Genomic DNA, 21473 nt, shown 5'->3' on the forward strand with positions numbered 1-21473 from the left:
TTCCCTCTGCCTATTTTGATCCCTCCTTTCCTGAACCATTGAGGAGAGACGGAAATTGATGTTAAAAAAACAAGGAAAAATAGTCACCAGTGATTATATGTAAGATGATTAAATGCACATGGAACTTAAATTTTTTAAGTTTCTCTTCCTTCTGCACTTATTGATTTACAGGCAACATAATAATGTGCTCTTCACCGTGCATGATGCTTTTATCTGCATAAAAGCTGTGTGTGTGTGTGTGTTTGTCTGTGTGTGTGTGTGTGTGTGTGTGTGTGTGTGTATGTCTGTGAGCCTATAATAGCTTCCATAAAATAGAAAACACACAAACCACAACAGCGGCAGTAAAAACAGCAGCATCATGTTGCAATAGCTGGAGGGCAACAAGTCTTATTTTTATCGGAGCTGCTGAGTTGGAGCGGTGGTTAAATGGCGATAAGGGAGGCGGGGCCCCTGCAGGCGTGACGGGAGAGTGACCGGAGCATGATCGTTGTGTTGTGCCTGGTGTCATTCAGTCACATTCACCACTTCATGTCAAGTTATCAGTGTTTATGTCGGAGCTTTGACTGTGTTGAAGTTTCTCTCACAGCTCACTGCCGCCTCCCCTCTCTTTCCTCCCTCTTCCTCTTGATATTCCTTAAAGGTATATTCCAACAAAACAAACTATTTATAACTCAAGTGTCAAATACTAATCGTTAATTTATTAGTGAATAATTCATGGATCTTGATGGAAATTTTAGAGGTGTGATATTTGAATTGAATGTGACTGTTGGGCCTCAGCGGCGGTACGCGCCCCATTAAGTGCCTTTCTAGTTCTTGATACTTTGTCTGCTGTGATTGGCCTGATGTTTGACAGTATTACAGCCAAAACATTGATCACCACTCCCCTTTCTGCCCATCTTACTCCAGGTGTGTCAGTTCGTGGTGTCGGTGAACGGTCTGAACGTCCTCTCTCACGACTACCGGACCGTCAGCAACCTGATCCTGACCGGACCCAGGACAATCGTCATGGAGGTGATGGAGGAGGTATAAGTTTGAGAAGAGCTATGAGAGAAAGTCTCATAGAAGATCGGTGTGATAATAAGGTGGGGACAAAAAAGGTTTAAGACTTGACCTCAAAACCTCACAGACACAAAGAACCTTAGGTGACTTGAAACGCACCCACCGGTGTTTGGACAAGGTGGACGACGGAGAAACGTGTCAACAATGTGGGTGTTCATGTCAAGTAAATGATTCAACCTGCGGGTCAATCATACAAGTTGTTCTAGTTTTTACTTTGAATTTAGGGGCATGTGCACTACAGAGGGAAAGTGCTGGAACCGCCACCTCTGCAGACGTTGATCCAGCTGATTCATCGTGACTTGATGTGTGAAGAAGGAAAACGTCAATTTCCTTATTTTGTTTGCGATTTCAACACCGAACTGAATCACTGATCCGTTGCTGGACATGTCAGAGGATGTGAAACACAGATTGTGGTCATTAGAATCTTGTGATGAACAAGTAAAAGCAGAAACAGTAACAATAAGGAAGAAGATTTCATGTTGACACCTTGAGTGACCTCTCCTCCACTTAGTTTCTAACCATGGACTGAACCTCCTGATGAAACAACGTCGCCCTCTGCTGGGATGAAAAGGCAGACACAGAGAGAGCACATTTACTGGATCTTCATCCAGTAAATCACAAATCTTAGGTTTTGCGGTGTAATAGTATTTTTTTTTTACCTGTGAATCACAATTTTAAACGAAAAAAATAATTTTTTACCCTCGTCGTGTGAAGACCCCACAGACAAATTGACAACGACAGTGAAGGCGAGGTTAATTCTGAACACTTGCTAATTTGATGTTGTACATAAAAACAAATGCAGTGATAATCTGCATGAGACATAAACAGGCACAACGTACATTGGCTTTATGCACAAACAAAAGAAGAAACCCTGCTTTACAGGAAATTGTGTTTACGGGATGAAGCCTCATTGATGTGATGAGAATATCTTGAATCGAATTGTTTGTTTAAGGATTAATTTCCTTATATACAGACCTTAAACTTTCATAGTGATTTGTAAGAGCTTGTTTAAGAGTTAACATTGTTTTTGGTATATTTCCTGCTGAGAGGCTCTCTGCTCTAAAATACCTTTTGGAAATATTTCTAAGGAATGTTTCATTTATTGACTTTAGAAAATTAAAAATAAAACACACCAGTGGCGATTGCAAATAAATCCTGTTATTGGAGCCATGGTGTGCCAACCAGCTTTCCTGGAAAACTTTAACTTTACAGTAAAATCATCACATACAATAGAATTGATTGACCTTTTGATTATAGATGTATTTACAGTATATGTTCTTTGACGTTTGATGAATATTAAAGAGTAGAATGACTTTATGAGCGTATAACAATTCAGACTATAACCAAGATAGAAACCTCAGAAATTTCATACCTTGATAAAAGACAGAACCTTAATGTCAACCATTACTTCACTTATGTAATAAAAGTAATTTTTTATTTTAAAATTAACAGCGAAATACAAAAAATGATTATTTTATCTTAAGTGAGGGCACTATACCTCAGTTATTGGTCCAATCACGATGCAGTGATGTGGCTTCATCTGATTATTTCATTTTCTTAACATGGAAAATCCCCTCAGGGAACATTTTGGTTACATCTCTAATGAGCATTATAAACTTTAAACATTTGAGGTAATTGACTAAAGCACTTAGGTGACAGAAGCTTTTCTTTTTTGGAATAACGTTTAGATTTTGAATATGTATCTGTACATAAACCTTCTTATATCAATCTGACTTCCTAATATGAAACTAATAAGAAATTATAGTCTCCTGCTCGTTCCCAAATCCTGTTCTCCTTCATCATCTGTGTGAGGAAACTGTGCAGTAAAATCTAAACATCTAAACACAAGTTTTTTAAGGGTAGTGTTTAGGTAATGGAAATTGTCAGTGTATGTGAAATATAGCGCTTGTGTGTCTGATATGTTTTTGCCGCCTTGAATCAAGCAACAAGGGTCATTTCCAGCAAATCACAAAAAAACAAATTTGCTCACGATGTCCGACCATTCAGACAGGTCAGAGGAAAGTTAAATTCTGGTGATCACAGAAAAAATAATAACAGTATGGGTTATATCAAACCCCCTCAGAATCAGAAACCTGGTGATGACACAGTCTGAAGAATATCAGACTCTGATAATTCTCTCTTCTGTCAGAATCACAACCAAAATTTAAGTTATCTCCAACATGGCAGCAGAAAACATGCACAAATAAATGTGTTTGTCTTAATGCAACAGTAATCATGAATAATTTTACTTATTTGGAATTTGGTTTGAACAAACATTTAAAGAGAACTCTAGAAGAAGTCTAGATCCTGAGTTAAATGAAGGTTCACTGGTTTGAAGAAGATTTGAGGTTCACACAAATGCTATTGTACATCAGAAATTAACTGTATACTATTTACTGTGTTAAATACATTACTGTGCTATAATGTGTTTATCATGAAAAGATATTTGAAACTGTATAGTGATAAAAAGAGGAGCATGAATAAGTGATGCTCATACAGTCTGTGTCTGTAAAGCTGAGTAAACACCTAACTGCGCCTGCCTCACTGGATGTGTGCTTAGTTTAGTCCTGCAGTGAGATCATTTCAGAAAAAGGTAAATGCTGTATACTGAGATTTTCTATTCAAGGTGAACATATATGGGCGTCTTCATTGCCAAACAGTTGAACTTGTCACGTCACACTGCCTCTTATCGTGTCCACAGTGACTTATTCAGCGGACACGCCACTGGTGTTTTCTCTGTGTGCGTCGGTGTCACGAGCAGGGAAATGCATGATTCCTGTAAATCTGTGCTCATGTAGCGTTAGCTCCTAATCCAAAGCACCTCTTCAGTCTATAGCGACTTGTAGGAATGTATTATTGGACAAATCATTTCAGAAGTAAGGACCATTTGGGCCTTTTTAGAAGTCTCTGGTTCCACATGCTCTCTGTGCCGTTGTCCAGGTTACAGCAGGAAGAAAACTGAACACAACTTCCTAAACTCAATAAATAAAATGTAATATTTGAAATCTTCTCAGAGGCTGATGATATTCTCTGATTGATAACATTCAAGACCTTTTGATTTACTTGTTGTTGGACGATGCCATAAAATGCTCTGTTTTTTATTCCGTGTAAAGCTGGTATTTTCTCCGCGGGGTTTTGCTGCATTTGAGGAGCAGATGTCAGGGACCCTGGATGCAGAGATTTCAATATTCTTCTTTCAGACTTTTTCAGCAAGTTAAAATCACTTCTTACCCCCTAACTGCAGACATTAGTGATTCTTCATTAACCCACTGCAGCGATGTCATCAGACTTTAAACAGTTCATATCTACACTCAGCAGGGACTCAGCTTTTCTCTCATTAAAAACTCACCCGGCTGCAGTTTGTAATTTTCAGTTTCTGTTTGTGGAAAATGGTCTGGGTAACAGGTTTGTTGATTCTCAGAGAGGAGATGGAGAATGTTGCATGATTTTCTGACGGCAGCTTGTGAAGGGGACAGAGGTCCGAGTGATGCAGGAGTGACGAACTTCCCCTTCACGCTGTCTAGAAATGCATCTTGTGTGTTATTGTGGATTGTCGAATGAGCTCTGTGTGGTTGTGTTTGGCTGAAACGGGTTCACAGACTGTTCAACATTTGCCTTAAGATCTTGCGTTTTTGCTGCTAATCACAGTTGGTTGTCGTCTCATCTCTTGCTCTGTTCCCAGCTCGGTTTTCTCTGACTTTGTGTATTCAAACAACTGTATCAGGTGATCTATTGACAATCGGTGTTTTACGGACACCAACTTTTAAATGATACTGGTTTCAAAAGCAATGGTGACAGATTGTATTTCATCACCCTCCTCTTCGATGTGTTGTCAGTTTTACTCATCTCATTCAACTACAGGGATCTTTTTCTTTATGTTCACATCATGAGGTTGGAGTGACGGCTCAAACATCAGGCACGGCTGTGTGTTTCTTTCTTTTTTCTCCGCTATCAGAGTTTGAATGTTGGTTTGAAATCGATTCTAAGACGCTTGTCGGTCTGTTTTTGACAAAGCAGATGAAGCTCATTCTGATGTTCTAATGTATTAAACAATTAATCAAGTGTTTGATAAAGTAAACACATCTGATTCTGCTCTGTGTTTGTGGTTTCATCTTCAGACATCAGTTCAAAATCACACAAAAGCAGATATTTTATATACATAGAAATAATCAAGAATTTCCCAGTTTGGGATCTATCCATCCATCCATCCCTCTCTCTCTCTCCATCTCTCTATCTCACTATCCATCTGTCACGGTAGAATAGAAAGTCTTTTAAAATGTTGTAATTGCACCACTGTAACTTTGTCCTAGAAGTACACTGTCAAATTTTTAAAACATATATATATATTCTTGGTCATAAAATCCAGATATGTTTTGAATCATTCATTATTTGAAAAATAACAAGTTACATTAATTAGGATTCATACAATACAAATTTTATGAAAAGGCCATTTTGCATTTGCAGTCCCCTTGCCAGCTGTTGTGCCACCTGCAGTGTTAAAAACTACACCACATACTACAATAGGAACAATAGTAAAAAGGTTTACTACATTGTTGTTGAGAATTCTATAGTCCTGGTAAAATACAGTACAATGTGAGTGATGTCATTGTTGGTTCTCTTAACATTACATTTAATTTACAATATCCAATTGGAGAAAGACAAATTACTGTGTGATTAAAACTGATGTCGACCATCACATGTGACAAGTGTGTACATTTATTTGTAGGGGTTTCAAGCCAGAAGGGTGGGGGGGGGGGGGGTACTGACCTATAGGAATGAAAATATGATGATGAAAATATGTAGTACAGAATCTCTGAAACATTAAAGTAATCCCTGCATGTCACCAGGCTCACACACTCAGGCTCTTCTGTGAGCACGCGCCTGATTTTCCATCCATAGAACATGGTTCTTTCCTGCTTTTCTTAGATGCACTTCCAAACATTACCAGCAGGGGGCAGTGTTATACTATGTACGCCACACAAACGTTTTCCTCCTGATTTCCACATCTCTGTCGTTTCTGGACAATTTTGTGTTTTTGATTTTAATTTTATTCAGGGACAACATTTATTATTTATTTCAGATTAAGAAATGTGTTTTTTCAAAAGTCTTGGAGTGAATACAGTCGACAGAAAATGAAAAATATTTGCAAGTCTGGTGTCACCAGTTTTAACTTTTCTTCATCCCCATTAGTTTATTTTATCAACAAATCAGTTAAAATTTTTCTCAAGTGTTTTTCCAGCTTTCTAACATTTCTAACTGCTTTGCAAGGTGATCTGAAATGTCTGACCTTAGCATCTGGGTGTACGACGAAAAGAAAAACATGCTATTACGTGTTGTCTCCAGTCTGTTATAGTGATAAAGCACTTAGCAGATACCAGATAAAAATTGATTTACGTTGAACTGCACGTCATTTTGTAGTAACACTGAGTCCCTCACAGAGGTTACATCAGTATCTGCTTCTGTGTCTTTCCTCTCTTCCCCATTTTATCTTCCAGGACAGATACTTCAACCACAGCAGGTCTCAAGATGAGACCATCACTACCTTTCATCCACTTATCCGTCCTTTTCATTAATCTGTCCTTGCATCCACACATCCCTGCCATTTCCTCAGAAACTAACCTCCACGTTACCTCCGTTCATTCAACTAACCATCCAGTCCTATGTGTGTGTCTGCTCAGTACACACAGCTGTATATTAGAAGGGCACACACGCTTGCACGCACACACGAACACACAAACACAGAAACCTGAGACCGACAGCCTGCGGGATGTTTCTGCTCCAGGGAAGGATCAAAAAGAAAAAGAGATGAGGGTATAACGCTAAAATGTTTAAACCTTAAGTTATTCAACCATTAACATGTGTTTAGGAAAATGAGAAACATAACTTTACATGCAATCTGCACTGATTATATAGATTCAAATTCAATTATTCAAAGGACAAATATGTTGCAAGCTGAGAAGATGTTTTAGGAGCATTTTTAATAGTGAATTGTGTTGTATTCACGAGCCCTTAGAGAGTAATGTGTTGATACAACGTGCTGGAGCTCGGTGCATACAGATTCACAGTCACATTGCCAAAGTTAGTGAGTCCAATTCCAACTGGGGCCAACACAGTAAAAATGTGCGCCTGGGATGAAAGTGCTCACCGAGTGGCATATATTATAAGATCATATTAAGGTTTGAAAAGCCCAGTTGGTCCAATTAAAGCAACAGCGATGCAGGCAGCCTAAGCCAGGATCAAGTAATTAATACACATAAAAAATCTCTCTCATGACAGTGACAGGAGCCAAAATACGAGAGTTGTGGAGAAATATAAGGTACGTTGAGAGGTTGTGCTGTGGTTTCTCACAGTGTTAAACAAGGACAGTAAAATAATTTACTTGTTTCCACACTCTGTACATCAATGTTTCTCTATGATTTAATGTGATAGACATTTGCTCAGGGCCAAAAGTGATTTTTGAAATACTAATTATACAGATCATAAAACCCCTATGAAGGATAAAAAAACACCAAAAATCGGGTTTTCTATCGGCATTCTTTTTTGCAAAGTACAAGAAAATTCTCTTTGTTTCCACTGATGTGATATGGTACATACTGTTGGTATAGGTGTGAACAGTACTTATATTTGAAGTAAATTTATTTTGTTCAATTTGATTTATTTAATTCAATTCAATGAATTAAGTTATCTATCTACCCAGTTTAATTAAGTTGATATCATTCATTTAATTTAATTTATTCTATTCTATTTATATAAATAAATATTCTAATATTCAATGATGGCCAGGTCGTGTTGGTTTCAATATTATATTTCTAAATCATGTTTTCAAAGATTCTCATATTTTATATCACGAAAGAGCAAATAATGTAATATCAGAGAAATGAAACCAGATGAACACTATTCTTTTGAGTTTAATTAGCTTTTTTGACACAAAGCGCCAGTACTGCCTTGATTAAATAAAGGTTATCAGTGTTATCACATGTGGGAAATGAAGAGCTTCTTTTTGAATAAAGAAAAGACACAGCTGAAGAAAAGGAATGTCTCAAAGCTTCTTCAGGTTGATGGACTGAATGCCTCTGAGGCATGATTACAGAGTTCTCAAGTGAATTGTCTCCTGTCCGCTACTTCCTTCCCCGCAGACGAGGAGCTCAGGACAAGTCACAGCAAGCAGAAACGTTAGCCACCTGCCAAATGCTTCTTGGACTGCGGCGGCCAGCTCTGTGAATTTGGCTGTAGCCGATCTGGCAGGACTACACCTTTGTTCAATGAGCATTTCTTTTTTTAAACTTATTTTACAGACTAAATGGTGAAATAGTCGGGGTGCATTTGATTTTGTATGTGTAATGGAAAAACAGTTTTTAAGGACAGGATTAGGATGCAGGTCAAGCAAGGGAACTAAAATGTTCTTCTTTTACTTTAGCTTCATTGAATATGCAGTGACTTCACATACTGTAGGATGATGATCATGGATATTGAACGTAGACAGGACTAATGAAGCAAGCCTAACAGTCTACAGCCATGCTTTAGCTCTGTAGGGTCCTATAGACCATAAGATGGACAACATGATGGCTCCCTAAAAGCCTCTTTGGTGACAGGCTGCAGTAAAGGTCACAAATCAAAAAACCTCCTCCATGTTAGTGGAGTTAGTAGTAGGTTTTCTGTTGTTCATGTAGCTCTTATCACACGTGTAGGTAGTGTTCATTTTTTCGTTTTTCTATTTTATGCTACAGGAAGGAGGTGAAACTTCATGATTAATAGCTGAGACTGATTTGTGATTGGTCGAAGGGACCTACATCCCTGACTGTTTCTACTTTCTTTCAAACGCAGATGATGGCAGCGTCCATATCCGAAAAATTTCTGCTTCATTGCTGAATAGTGGGAGGAAGTGGATCATGCCTCTTAGCATGGCTAAAAATCCCCACTTTGTACTCTGACGAACATACTGAGCATGTCAAAGAAACTTGTGTCTCAAGTACTGTACCTGCTGGTGGCCTGGAATAGTTTCTACATGAATAACAGTATTTACTTGAATACATCGTCTCAATCTAGGCTTCCCACCTTGAAAAGCTACATAATGTACCCTGACCTTATGGGCTGTCAGGTTAGTCCACTCTGGGAACAGCAGACCTGGTACAGATGACAAGCCGACTAATAACTGTGACTAGTTGGACTAATCATAGGCTGCGGCCACTTCAGTCCACTTCAGGTCTCACATTAACCTCCTGCTTGTTATTATTATAGAACTCAAGAGCAACTGTCTGTGAGTGTCCAGCAGAAAAAAAAGGGTGAAATTCACAGCATGAGCCGTTTGCCTTGCCTTGGTTCGATGCTCACGCCCTTGTATCTGTCAACTCTATTTGAACTCATCCAGGTCCTTTACTTGAGCTTACAAGACAAACAAACCATGTTTCTCCTGCTGGTTTAAACGGAGCTTATTGTATGTGTGAATGACACGGTGATCTAGACTGTCTGTCACTGTGACAGAGTGCTAAACTCCACGCCTGGGGTTATCTCTACATCATAAAAATGTAGGGCAGGGGGCTGCTTGTGAGTGTGTGTGTGTGTGTGTGTGTGTGTGTGTGTGTGTGTGTGTGTGTGTGTGTGTGTGTGTAAAAAAAGAAACTGAATGGAAAATGGGAGAGGTCTTCGTTTAAATGCAATATATTCTGTGTTTTCACATTGCAGACTTGTGTGTGTGTGTTGTGAGAGTGTGCATGTGCGATGAGGAATGTCAGTCAAGGGGAAATCTGCAGAGGTGTCAGACATTACAGAAGACCACCAAGCAATGTGAGTAGAAATGTGTCTGATCTTACACAGAATGCAAAAAGGAAAAACTCAGTGTATTCAATGCTGCAGTATTTTAAAACTGCATGAGGCTGCAGTTTTATCATATTTGTGTGAGCGTCTCAGTCCTGTTGATTGATGTCACACAGTAAACAGTCATCTTTTACCCACTTTAAACTTAAACATGCGTCTAAGCGCCAATGAGGGGTTCCTGTTTCCTGGGTGAAATCCTCTGCTACACAGGGAACAATGCTTTTACCAACAATGATGAAGTAGCTTGTTAATTATAGGAAGCTGGAGGAAATACAAGAGGCTGTGGTGGAGTTTGATCATTTCTGTTATTATAATATGTTGGTCCAGTATAAACAATGAGCATTAAAGACCAGTGGAAAGGCTGCTTATCACCAAAAGATGTCAGCAAATTCAGGAAAACAACACTGGTGCTGTGTTCTCAAAAATAACTTTGCTTCTTGGAGGAAAAACTTGATGTGCATACATTTATCATAAAAAAAGTGGAAATTGTGTTTTGTGTGGATAACACTTCCCAAACCTTCTCAGTGTCAGACAGAGTATAATTGGCTGTCAGAGTTTTTACCTTTTATCCATACTGTGATGCCACTAAGTCTCCAGGAGCTGCACCATCCAGGATTTACAAATGTGAAATCTGTCACACTTCACCTCCACACACAGACACAGCTGATCTGAAATGCACACATTTACCTAACCCGTGGCTTTTATGCAGGATGTCTGTGCAGAGTTTTGTGTGCAGAACCAATGTATTTACTTGTACAAAACTGTTCTGATGTGTGACATCATACACATCTTACCACAATCTTACCTGATCGCTAGGGAAGAAGAGAACCTCCAATAAACAGATTTTTGTTGCAATGCAGTGACTTTAAAAACTTTGTGAAGCTTCACAGTTGGACCATATGGCGCTGAGCTAAATGACCCGCGACTCAACTCTGCCATGTGACTGATGCATTTATGCAACAGAGCCACCGTTGGAAAGGACAGGTACACAGGAGGGAGGACAGATAAAGAGTTAGATGAATCAAGGGACAGACAAAGAGGAAAACAGAGAGAAGACACAAATAGAAATAAATAGATGACAAAAACAACTAAAGGGAAACATGCAGGAAGGAGAATGCCTTGTTCATCTACTGGACTGATCTGTCTGTTGGCCCTTGAGTCCCTTGAGAGCAGCTGTTAATCCACCAGGTCTGCAGCCTCACAGAATAAAAAGTTAAATACATTCATGTGCTGAATGATCAAGCAAATGATCTTTCATATATCCTAAAGTTTCAGCCATGCACACTCCCACCTGGAGCATAACTAACTGATTGATTTCAATGTTGTCATTTTGTAAACTGAAGAGCTGTTTGTCTTTCAGTGTTTATAAAGTTGTCTGGATAACACAGTTGCCACTTTCATTGGGACTCAAAGTTTCTTCCAACTGATTTGACCATGTGAATACAGGTGAGTAAAAACCACGATCTTTGATTTAATCTATTAAGACGCTTTGTCTTCAGCCTTGCTAGCAGTTCTGTAGGCTGTATTTGGGCAAAGCGTTAATTTTTAGCATGCTCATGTTAAGCAGCTGTAAGGTTTTCCCAGTGTTTAACATCTTAGTTTACTTCGGCAACACGAGACAACATTTGCTAGATAATATTATTCAGTAAAGCAAATACCAGTAAATAAATCAGTCTTATAGCTGTTTAAAAGATTTAGTCCAAAATATAAGTGGTTGAAATACATTATATAAATATAATACATATATAAATATGTAATGCCGCTCTGCACTCTGCACTGTGGTGAAATTATATTTTGAGATAATAACTGCATGCCTGTGCAAACATGATGCAGCTCAGGAAGATATTCTCAATATTTAATCATATGTAGGGGCTGGACAATAAATTGAAAGTATCAAATTCAGTTATTTGGGAATATCTTACTGACCATAATGTCCTCGGAGTGCAGTTTTTAATACATAAACTGAAAAAATCTGCCCAGTGACAGACTGCTCTAATTAAACAGGACAAATGTATGAGAAGAGAAACAAAATGAGGAAGGAAATGCATGACGTGATGGATACAGATATGATTATATTGCCCAGACCTGGTCATTTATCTTGATACAGATTTAAAGTCATAACATCAAGCTCACTGTGTGTAGGGGTGTCTGCCTGTGGTGTATTTGTTTGGTTTGTGGTCTGTTGTGTGCAGGCGAACAGATGAAGGAGAAAAAGGATGACAGACGGACAGGAAGGGAGGAAGAGGCTAAAGGAAAAAGGAGGAGGAAGGACAATCCTTATCCCCTTGATTATAGTGTTTATGGCATCTGGACATTTGTTTGGCCAAGGCGTGTGTGTGTGTGTGAGTGTGTGTGAGTGTGTGAGTGTGTGTGTGTAGTGCCCCAGGGACACACCTGGAGTGTAGCTATTTGGTGCTTCAGTTCAGCCACTGGCACATTTCACCAGTCTCTGTTTCTCATGACTCTCATACTTCACCCCCTCAGGGCGAGTCACAAAGTCTCTTTAACAGCAGAGGAGCTGAGTATAAACAGGATTACAAAGTGAACTCAAGTCTCTTCTCTCAGCCTGATAGACGAGAGTGCTGCTGTTGAACGATCTGTTGTAAAGCTCGTTTTAGTCCATACTTAGGAAACAGTTCTGCCAAATTGTTGTGTGGAGTTGACGTCAAGATCGATATCGCTTTCACATTTGTCTCCTAGCCTCAATAAAAAGCTACAGCTGTTAGCTTAGCATAGCCTGAAGACTGGAAATGGGGAAACGGCTAGCCTGGCTAACTTACAGTAACCCACATAAAACCAATTACCATTTCTGCACTTTGGTTTAAGATGCATAACGTGAGTTTTAGAGGAGCTAGTAGCTGAATTTTGGAAAGAAATCATCCAAAAAGACTCAGCCTACGTAAACATTTTATTCTCAACTGCAAACTGTGGACTTGAACTGTTGCACGTGTCTTTACAACTTGTCCAATTGTTTCTTTTGTGATTTCAACTTCCATCTTTAAAAAAAACCTGTGCCTTGTGCCTTTAATATCAGAGCAGCAGCGCAGTTCAGACACCTGCTCCTGAAGCCTTTTCCCCTCTAAAAATCAATAACCCCAAAGAGAAAAAAGAGAGTTTCATCAATGACCATGTGGCTCCTCTGCAGCCACAGATTTCAGACATGTCCCACAAGTGTTAGCGTTATCGTGGAGGTGCACATGAAGGGGCCCCAGAGGAGACTGGAGCCGAAATGAAAGCTGCAGGTTGGTAGCGGAGGTTTTTACGCAGCGTCACTGGCGCGCGTTTTCACGTCGTCTCTCTCTCTCTCTCTCTCTCTCTCTCTCTCTCTCTCTCTCTCTCTCTCTCTCTCTCTCTCTCTCTCTCTCTCTCTCTCTCTCTCTCTCTCTCTCACACACTCTCTTTCTGAGAGGAGACCGGGCGAAGGGAAAAGGGTTGGGACAAGAAGGAGGAATAGCTGGAGGGAGGGATGACTGAATAACGAGGAGAAAAACACCCACTCCGGACTGACCGAATTGTATCCGGTGAGAGAAAGAAGGAGAGGAGGAGAGAGGGACCCTGTGGGAGCAGCAGCAGCAGTGTTTGGTATTCACGGGATTTTCCTCTGAGGATAAGAAGACGCTTTTGAATTGATGCCTGGAGAGGTATGAAAGACGATTTCATCCATGGTGCGTGTGTTTGAGTCGCTCTCAGGTGCGCGGCGCTGCACCGTCTCATCGAGTTCATTTGAATGAATCTGATAGTTTGACCTAAAAGTGGCTTTTAAAGAACTGGATTAAATACGAGTCAGCAGCACTTTGAAACCATCCCTGAAGACGAATGTTGGCTGCGGTCAGGGAATCAAACTTGTGCAGTCTCACCAGCAGGTGGAAAAAAATCGTTTAGGAATAAACATCGTATTTTATTTTATTGGGTTAAAGAAATATTATCCACATGTATTTGCCTTAAGCTTTTAAAAATGTGTTTGAGCAGTGTTGGTGCGTGCGTGCGTGCGTGTGGTGTTGTGCTGAAATGTATTTCATTCGTGTGTGCGTAAAACTGAATTCCACAACCAGCCTTAAGAGCTTGGAGTGTGTATTTACACTCACTTTAATGAGGGCGACGCCTCGACCTTGGTTGCCATGAACCAATTAACTATTTGAAAAGTTGCCCTTTGCACTGCAAGAATTAGAAAATCCCGCAAACTGAGGAAAGATTCAACTTCTGGCTTCTTGTGAGTTATGTTATTCCACAAGATCTTAACCCTCATTTGTGTAGGTCTATTGCATTTGTATGTTTCTTTTTTATATGTAGACTAATAATCTCTTTTTATCCCTTTCATTCCCCTCCTCATAGTCTCTGAGCCTGATCCTGTTTTAAAAATATGATATGCTTATTAATATGCACTGTCATTTTTCTGGCCTTTTGACACCGTCTGAATCAAAAGGAGCTGCCTGTTCTTTCAACACCACCGCCGGGCTCTGCCTCTACATCAGCGGATGATTCAATTTCCTAACAACTTTTATTTGTTGCACACACTGCTTTTATTCATTCTACATCAAGTTTGTGTGTGTGTGATTTCTCAGGAGTGAAATGATAAGACATCTGCGTCCTCTTCATAATGAGTGGGAGACTTGAGGAGAGGAGGACGAGAGGATCAGGGGAGGGGGAGAAGGTGTAGAGAAGAAAGAGTGAGGGGTGACAGGAGGAGATGAGATAGGGGAGAAGAGGAGATGAGGTGTTGTGTTTGCTATTGTGGTCGGACAATGGCACTCATCATGAAATGTTCCTTCTCAATTAAGCTTCTACTCTTCCTGTCTGTGTCTATCACTCCTCCTCTCCTCTCCTCTCCTCTCCTCTCGAACAAAGTCCTCCACTGTTTCTCGCCCTCAGCCCGCTTTGTGTAGGCGTGAGGCTGGACCACTGCTCTGTGGTCAGTCTAGACTGTTGGGCTGCTGCTTTGTAATTGTATCAAAGTGGATATTATAGACAGAAGTAACTGATTCCAGATCAGCGCCTTGGGGCCATGTGGGCAAGGTGGGTCCCTCTCGACCCACGGAGCCTCTCTGCAGCTGAATGGCATTCCTGGTGTTTCTGTCACTGAAGTCCTTTCTTCCTTCTCTGCTTCTCACATTTCATTTCTTTGCTTTTCTTCATTTTCTCAGCGTGGTCTCTCGTCTCTCTCTGCAGGTCTAGACTGCTGGTTGTGAGGATGTTGTCAGCAGGGCGGATCAGGTGGTGTTTGTGGTCTTCACTGGTGCTACTGGCCCTAGTTTCCAATTTCCCCAGTCAGGCACAGGATCAAGGTGAGTTGTTTTTTTCTCTTCTCTAATCTTTTCTTTCTCTTTGCTTCTTACCCTCCCATCACACTCCCACTTCTCCCTCCCTCCCCCCCATCCACCACATCAGACTTTATTTTGCCTCCAGGTCTTCCTCAACGTCCCACCTTGGCCATTCATTCTCCCCCCCATCTGTTCTCTCCATCACCTCCCTGTCCTTCCTTCCCTCAAACCTCACCTCCCTGACCCCCTCCGTCTCCATATCCTTCTCCCTCCCCTCACCTCGCCTCTCTCTCTCTTTCTCTGCCATCCCCACATCGCTCCTTCCTCTGTCTTCTCTCTTTGATGTGCAGGCAAAATCTAATCAGATTACACCACGCTCAACGATCATATCACCTCCATATCATTATGCCATTTCACCACGGTGGCACGGCAACGCTCGCAACCCTGCCGATGCTGCCTCGCTCCAGAGGGGTTTTGATAAATGTGTCGCCGTGTGTTGTAGCTGTGCGCTCAAGCTGTAATGATTCGCTGCACAATTTGCTGCACAACTTAAAACGCTCCAGTGTTCTTTGCAATCAACCTCACATCAGCTAACCTGGTTTAATCAAACTGAGCCGTGTCTGATTGACTGTTTTGTGCAATGTTTTTTTGATCAAAACACTAACAAGAAAGATATATCTGACCTCCATTAACTGTATGTTAATATGTCATTATGTGGCTATATTAGCATAGCACGTGTTAAAACGTGTGTTTTCTGAATGAAACTTGTCATCTTTTCTTATATCTTTTAATAAATCCCTTTACTGACTTCAGACCTAAAAAAAACAAACTACCAGCACATCTTTACTTCATCAAGGAGTCCAGCTGATTTAGGAGATAGGTGCTGAATGTTGTTATTGAGATATTTTGATACCAGCATCGGAAACGCTCCTATCCTGCCAAAAATGCTGGGTCGACTATCGGCTAGTACACAAATCTATGTACTGATCCAATCCTGTGTATATTAGTTTCACCAATGATAAAACTGCAATTTTCTTTTTCCAGGAAATCAGTTTTTCTTCAAGATGTGTTATTAGAGCCGCGAGGAACAATTGTTTTAATTCATGCTGGAAAGTCACAAGTAAAAAGGCAACATGCACTTTATGTTCAAGTTTGGCATTACTTAAAATAACTTTATTTTCATAAACTGTGGGTGCAATTTAACAGCTATAATTTATTTATTTATTTATTGTTTATTTGTGTTACCGGTATAATTTGACTTTAAGCCAACAGAATAAATGTCAAACTAGATAATAAAAGAAGCCAGATGTTATTCTTTTGCTGTACAAAGATTTTTTTAAGCACATAACACATTAAGTAGCACACAGCTGTTAAAACAAATTATATACGTTGCAAAGTCCACGTATTGGAATCGGTATCAGGAAAATGGCATCTTAACATCGTATATACTCCAACAGGATGAATCCCATGTTTTCTGACTTCTATAACTGCAGTGCACTGTGTGTGTGTGTGTGTGTGTGTGTGTGTGTGTGTGTGTGTGTGTATATATGTATGTGTGTGTGTGTGTGTGTGTTGTTGACCATGAGTTCATGGTAGCGTGTTTTTGATACTGGCAGCCTATGAAGTGCAGAGGTACTTATCTGGAGATCATATGAAAATGACCCAGAGGGACACTTGAGCATTTAGCTGACCCTGCTTTGTGTGTGTGTGTGTGTGTGTGTGTGTGTGTGTAGCTCACATTCCTTCCAGGGTGTGGAGTTAGAGGAGCAGCAGTGGCAGGTCTTGGTTAAAGTACCTTAACACAGAGAAATAAATAAAGATTTTTTACCCCTGTCTGAAGTTGTTTAGAATCAATAACCCACACATGACAGCTGCCTTTATTGATCTGTTTTTAAAACTAAATTAAAAGTTGAGAGAGTTGAGTCCTATTAATAATTTATTTTATCATAGCGAGGTTTTATAGGTTAGTTTTGGTTTCAGACCCATTTTACTTTAAATTATGGAGCTGCTTTGTGTTTCTTTATTGATTGCTTGGAAATGAAAATAAGGTTTTACTATTTTCTTCTCTTCCCCTGAAACTTCTTTCAGTTGACACTCTTTCCTTACCCTCTTTTCTTTCCATCTACACTTTCAACCTCTTTTGCTCTGTTTCTCTTCAGTCATCTCATCTCCTGTTTCGTCCCTTATTCTCTTCACTCCAAGAGGTTTTTATTTCACTTTTCATGAGCAGTTCTGCAGGTCGTGTTTGTCGTTGCATGCAGACAGAAAGGAGAGCAGTGACAGAAGTGTTACAGCATAAATTAGGCTGGGATTTGAGCCCAGTGAATCACAGCAGAACATGGAAGACCTCCCAGACACTACGGGAGCATAGCCTGCTCAATTCCCTTTCATTAGTGAGCATGTGATAGCCATTAATTTTTGCCCGTCCCGTCCCCCGTAAGCTGCAACATCTGGTCCAAGGGGATTTGAGTTTAAGGATTAGTGTGTGTTTTACCCATGGAGGATGTTTGTATATACAACACAAATGTCTGGATATCATCAGAAACTCCCACTACCACAGAGTGGGTGCGTTCAGGAAGAGTTTTCTCACAGCAAGAAATTAAGCAAATGTTTTGGACAAACAAACCATGAGATGTTTTACATCCCAGAATGTTTCATTCATTCTCTAAAGTTTAACTTTCTTTTTATTACACATAACTCTTTTTTTCAAGGATAAGCTGTGACAAAATTAACTTCTACATTCTGAAGTTTTACTGTGGAAGTGGAATTTCATGAAACTACCAAAATCATGTGGCAGTGCAGAAATTTAGTATGTTTATATGCTGCACATTTACTTTTCTAAACAAGTTGAAAAGGGAATTATACCTGTGTTGCTTTCAAAGGCAACATTTCTTTCTAGTTTTCTTTCAAAATTCATCGTATCCCGTCACAAACGTTAAGTTCAGAAAAAGCCTCAGGTTCACCATTGCGTTCCGGCATCATGTCCATGTCAATTTGATCTGCTGATACCTTTCTTAATGCAGAACCTGAGCAGTGCACAACACAGTGTTTTATCGGTGCTGACTTTTATTTTCACTGGTTTTAAATTTAGCCTTAAAAAAGCCCTGAGACGGGAAATGCAGATTTTGTCCTCTGCCCGGCCCTCAGAGGGTGCGTGCAGTGACCTGGGAGTTTTGTGTTGCTGTTTCCAGAGCAGCAGTGACAGAAGCAGGAGAGACGGAGTAAATATACCAGATGGTGGATGTTTGCCACTGTTGAATCAAAACTCTGACCTCATTGTCAAGCAAAAAGAATTGTCAAACTTTTTCTGTTTGCATGTTTAGCCCTTGTTCCCTGGACCAATCAGTTAGTCAAAGATGCTAAATGTGTGTGTGTGTGTGTTAGATTTCCATGTGCATTGTTAATTATTGTAATTTTATTTTCTTGATTGGCTGACGGCGTAGTTCAACACCTAGCTTCAGGACACATGATAACATTGAGAGGACAACTCAAAAAGATATTGCACTTTTTGTGTTCGTGTGCGTATCTGCATGTGTCGGGATACGTGTGTGTTTTTTGTGTGGTGTGAATTTGTGCTTTGACGACTGCCAGGTGATTTAGTATGAGTGAGTGTTGGCCAGTAATTTCAGATATAATGAACAGGGAGAGAAGCCAATGATGAGAAATCATTTATTTATAAACAAAAGAGAGGATGAGATGGAACAACCTGTTTTGAATTTAAAAACTGCTAAATATCCAAAACCTCCACTGCCGTCACCTCAGCTCGCCGCCGCTGCTGCTGCTGCTGTTGATGTTAATCCAGCTTGTCATAATCATCAGCCACTTTGGACTAAATGGAGCATTGAATCGTAGGAGATGTGATTCTCAGGAGGCTTTCTAATTTTGCCCCTGTGTTGTTGTCAGAGGACGTGGCTAAAGGTCTGTTATGTAAATAAACAAAAATTAACTTTAATTAATGGGAACATGGGCTGATAATGACTTTCGCAAATGATTATCTTGAGGGCTGAGAAGGATTAATAAAGCATCACTCTGGATAATTCGGTTCACTTTGCATGCGTTTGCCAAATGACACATGGGTGTCACAGTGTATACAGTAGTAATGAATATCAGGTAAAACAGTATCAGAATCACATAGACAAGCCTGCAAGTGCAATACTTTGCAGAGCCTGAAGGGAGTCAGGATTGATATCGTAGAACAAGGCTGTGAATTGCATCTTGTTTTTCCTGAAGAAAATCTGCCTTAAGGCTCATTCATGCTCAATGTTAGATATGAATACAAACGCAGACCTTAGTTCATATTCTGCTTCATTTCGTCCATATCGGTGAGCTTTCAAAAGACGTGCACAGATACGGATGAAACAGTCTAAACTGAGCAGTACCACCAAAAATCATGAAATCATTTCTGAACAGCTACACCAAAATAACCATCCTCCACAGTTGCTATTGTTAATTGTCGTCAGAAACCTTTGACTCTGCCCTGCCCTCTAGTGGATGGGTTGCTTAACAACCCTGCCAATGCTCGTAGGCACGTGGACAGTGACGGTTACATCGTAAAGGCAGCATAAACTAGCCTTTAGTGGTTAACAAAGTAATTTGTTTGAAATACTACTAAATTTCTTGCTTTGTTAGATAAAGTAAAATGAAAAATTCTTTATCTGCCTGTTTATCCAGATCCAGTCTAAACCTTCCTTTGGTAATGCCCCACCCCTCCACAACATTTCATGGAAACCTTTTTGTAGTTTTCCAGTAATCCTGCAGGCAGACAGACACAAACAAACCGCAATGAAAACATAACCTCCTTGTGGTGGAGGTAATAATCAGAACTTCGGTTCAATCATTATACATGTAAGTTAAACTCAACTCATCATCTTTGACCCTGTTGCTCTTTTTCACCCTCTTCAAAACATGTTTCTATAACAGTCTCTTACTCACAAGAGAGTTAGGCTGTCTGCAAACACAGCAACAATACTCATGGTCAACAATCTAGGTATAATCATTTTAATTATGTCTTCATTTCCTCCAGAGAACAGTCTGACTAACCTCTGGGTTTGTTCAGAACTGCTTGTGTTTCTTGCTTTGTTGAAGCCATGTTGCTTTTAGACACGAGAGTCAATAATTTAATGTTTAATTAGAATTCATTCTTCTTTAACTTGGCCGGTGTAATGACAAAGACAACACTGAAATAACTCAGTTACAAGAGGTATCTTACAATATTGACTTGCTAGTATATTAGCTGTGACCTAGACCTTGAAATAGTGCGTGTGAGTTAGAATTACAGACGCTGGTAGTCGATATTTCATTTCTGTTCGATGTCAATCATCTTCTGTGGAATTAGTGGAGGATTTTATGGGGATATTTTCTGACTGGCAAGCATGAAAAATACGGGGATGTGAGATCATCCAGCACGCTCAATATTCAGTCTTTAAGAGTGATTTCATATAGACACACACACACACACACACACACACACACACACACACACACACACACACACACACACACACACACACACACACACACACACACACAGACTCACACACACACAATGCAGCAGAGAGATAAGTGTTGAGAAAAAAGGCATTGCTTACAAAGGTAAAGCGATAAAAGACAGAACAAGGTGTTGAGCCACCAAAGGACGACGGGAGTAGACAGGCTGCACAGTAGAGGAGAAGATATAGGATATAGGAACAGAAGTGGAGATGGGAGGAGAGGAGAGGAGAGGAGGGGAGGGAGGAGAGAGTTTAAACCCAAGGACAAGAAGAAGAGATGTAATAAAATAGAGGAGTGTTGCATGAGAGCGGCAGAGGAGATAAAAAAGAGCGTAGAGGTGGAACGAAAGAAAAGAGTGGATTTGGGTTAAGTGCTATCTCGGTGAGCAGAGTAGTTCTTGTAGAGACAAGTCTCCAACCACATCAAAAGACACGTGCTGCTGTGCTGAATAGGTACCACAAAAACACATTCACACACACACACACACACACACACACACACACACACGCACACACACGCACACACACACACAGACACACACCTCCCTCGTGTACAGTATGGCAGCTATCTTGTAGTGACAGTAGTTGTCATACATAAATCCTGAGTATTAGTGAAGCTATACTCAGAGTGGAGTCAGTATTGGGGTAATCTGGAGAGAGGAGGGGGACAAGGAATTAAAATGAAGGGTGAGGAGGAGGAGAGCAGACAAAGAGAAGGATAGTAAAAGGAGGAGAAATGGATGGAAAGATAGATGACCCAAGCCAGAATAAAGCAGGTTAAAGAGAGGAGGATGGGGGGATAGAGAGAGAAGGAACGAGGCAAAAAAGACAGAAAGCTCAGAGAAGTCAAGTG

At 40.2% G+C, this 21473-nt stretch overlaps 2 protein-coding genes across 8 annotated transcripts in view; both read left to right on the forward strand.

Annotated features, from left to right (window-relative positions):
* deptor (DEP domain containing MTOR-interacting protein) overlaps positions 1-5151 on the forward strand; it is a 32526-nt gene extending 27375 nt beyond the window's left edge. The window contains exon 10 of one of the 2 annotated variants that reach the window (XM_020091409.2): positions 907-5151. In XM_020091409.2, coding sequence (XP_019946968.1) covers positions 907-1029 — 123 coding nt within the window. In that variant the 3' untranslated portion in view covers positions 1030-5151. The remainder of the gene's footprint in view (positions 1-906) is intronic. The other variant, XM_020091408.2, reaches the window with a different exon arrangement.
* An 8150-nt stretch (positions 5152-13301) lies between these two features.
* The window catches only part of col14a1a (collagen, type XIV, alpha 1a), a 123782-nt gene continuing 115610 nt past the window's right edge, over positions 13302-21473 (forward strand). For 5 of the 6 annotated variants that reach the window (XM_069537973.1, XM_069537975.1, XM_069537977.1 and 2 more), the window contains exons 1-2: positions 13302-13514; positions 15040-15155. In XM_069537973.1, coding sequence (XP_069394074.1) covers positions 15062-15155 — 94 coding nt within the window. In that variant the 5' untranslated portion in view covers positions 13302-13514; positions 15040-15061. Of the gene's footprint in view, positions 13539-15039; positions 15156-21473 lie in introns of all 6 variants that reach the window. The other variant, XM_069537974.1, reaches the window with a different exon arrangement.

The sequence above is a fragment of the Paralichthys olivaceus genome, chromosome 13, assembly GCF_024713975.1.
Source record: "Paralichthys olivaceus isolate ysfri-2021 chromosome 13, ASM2471397v2, whole genome shotgun sequence".
NCBI lineage: Eukaryota > Metazoa > Chordata > Actinopteri > Pleuronectiformes > Paralichthyidae > Paralichthys > Paralichthys olivaceus.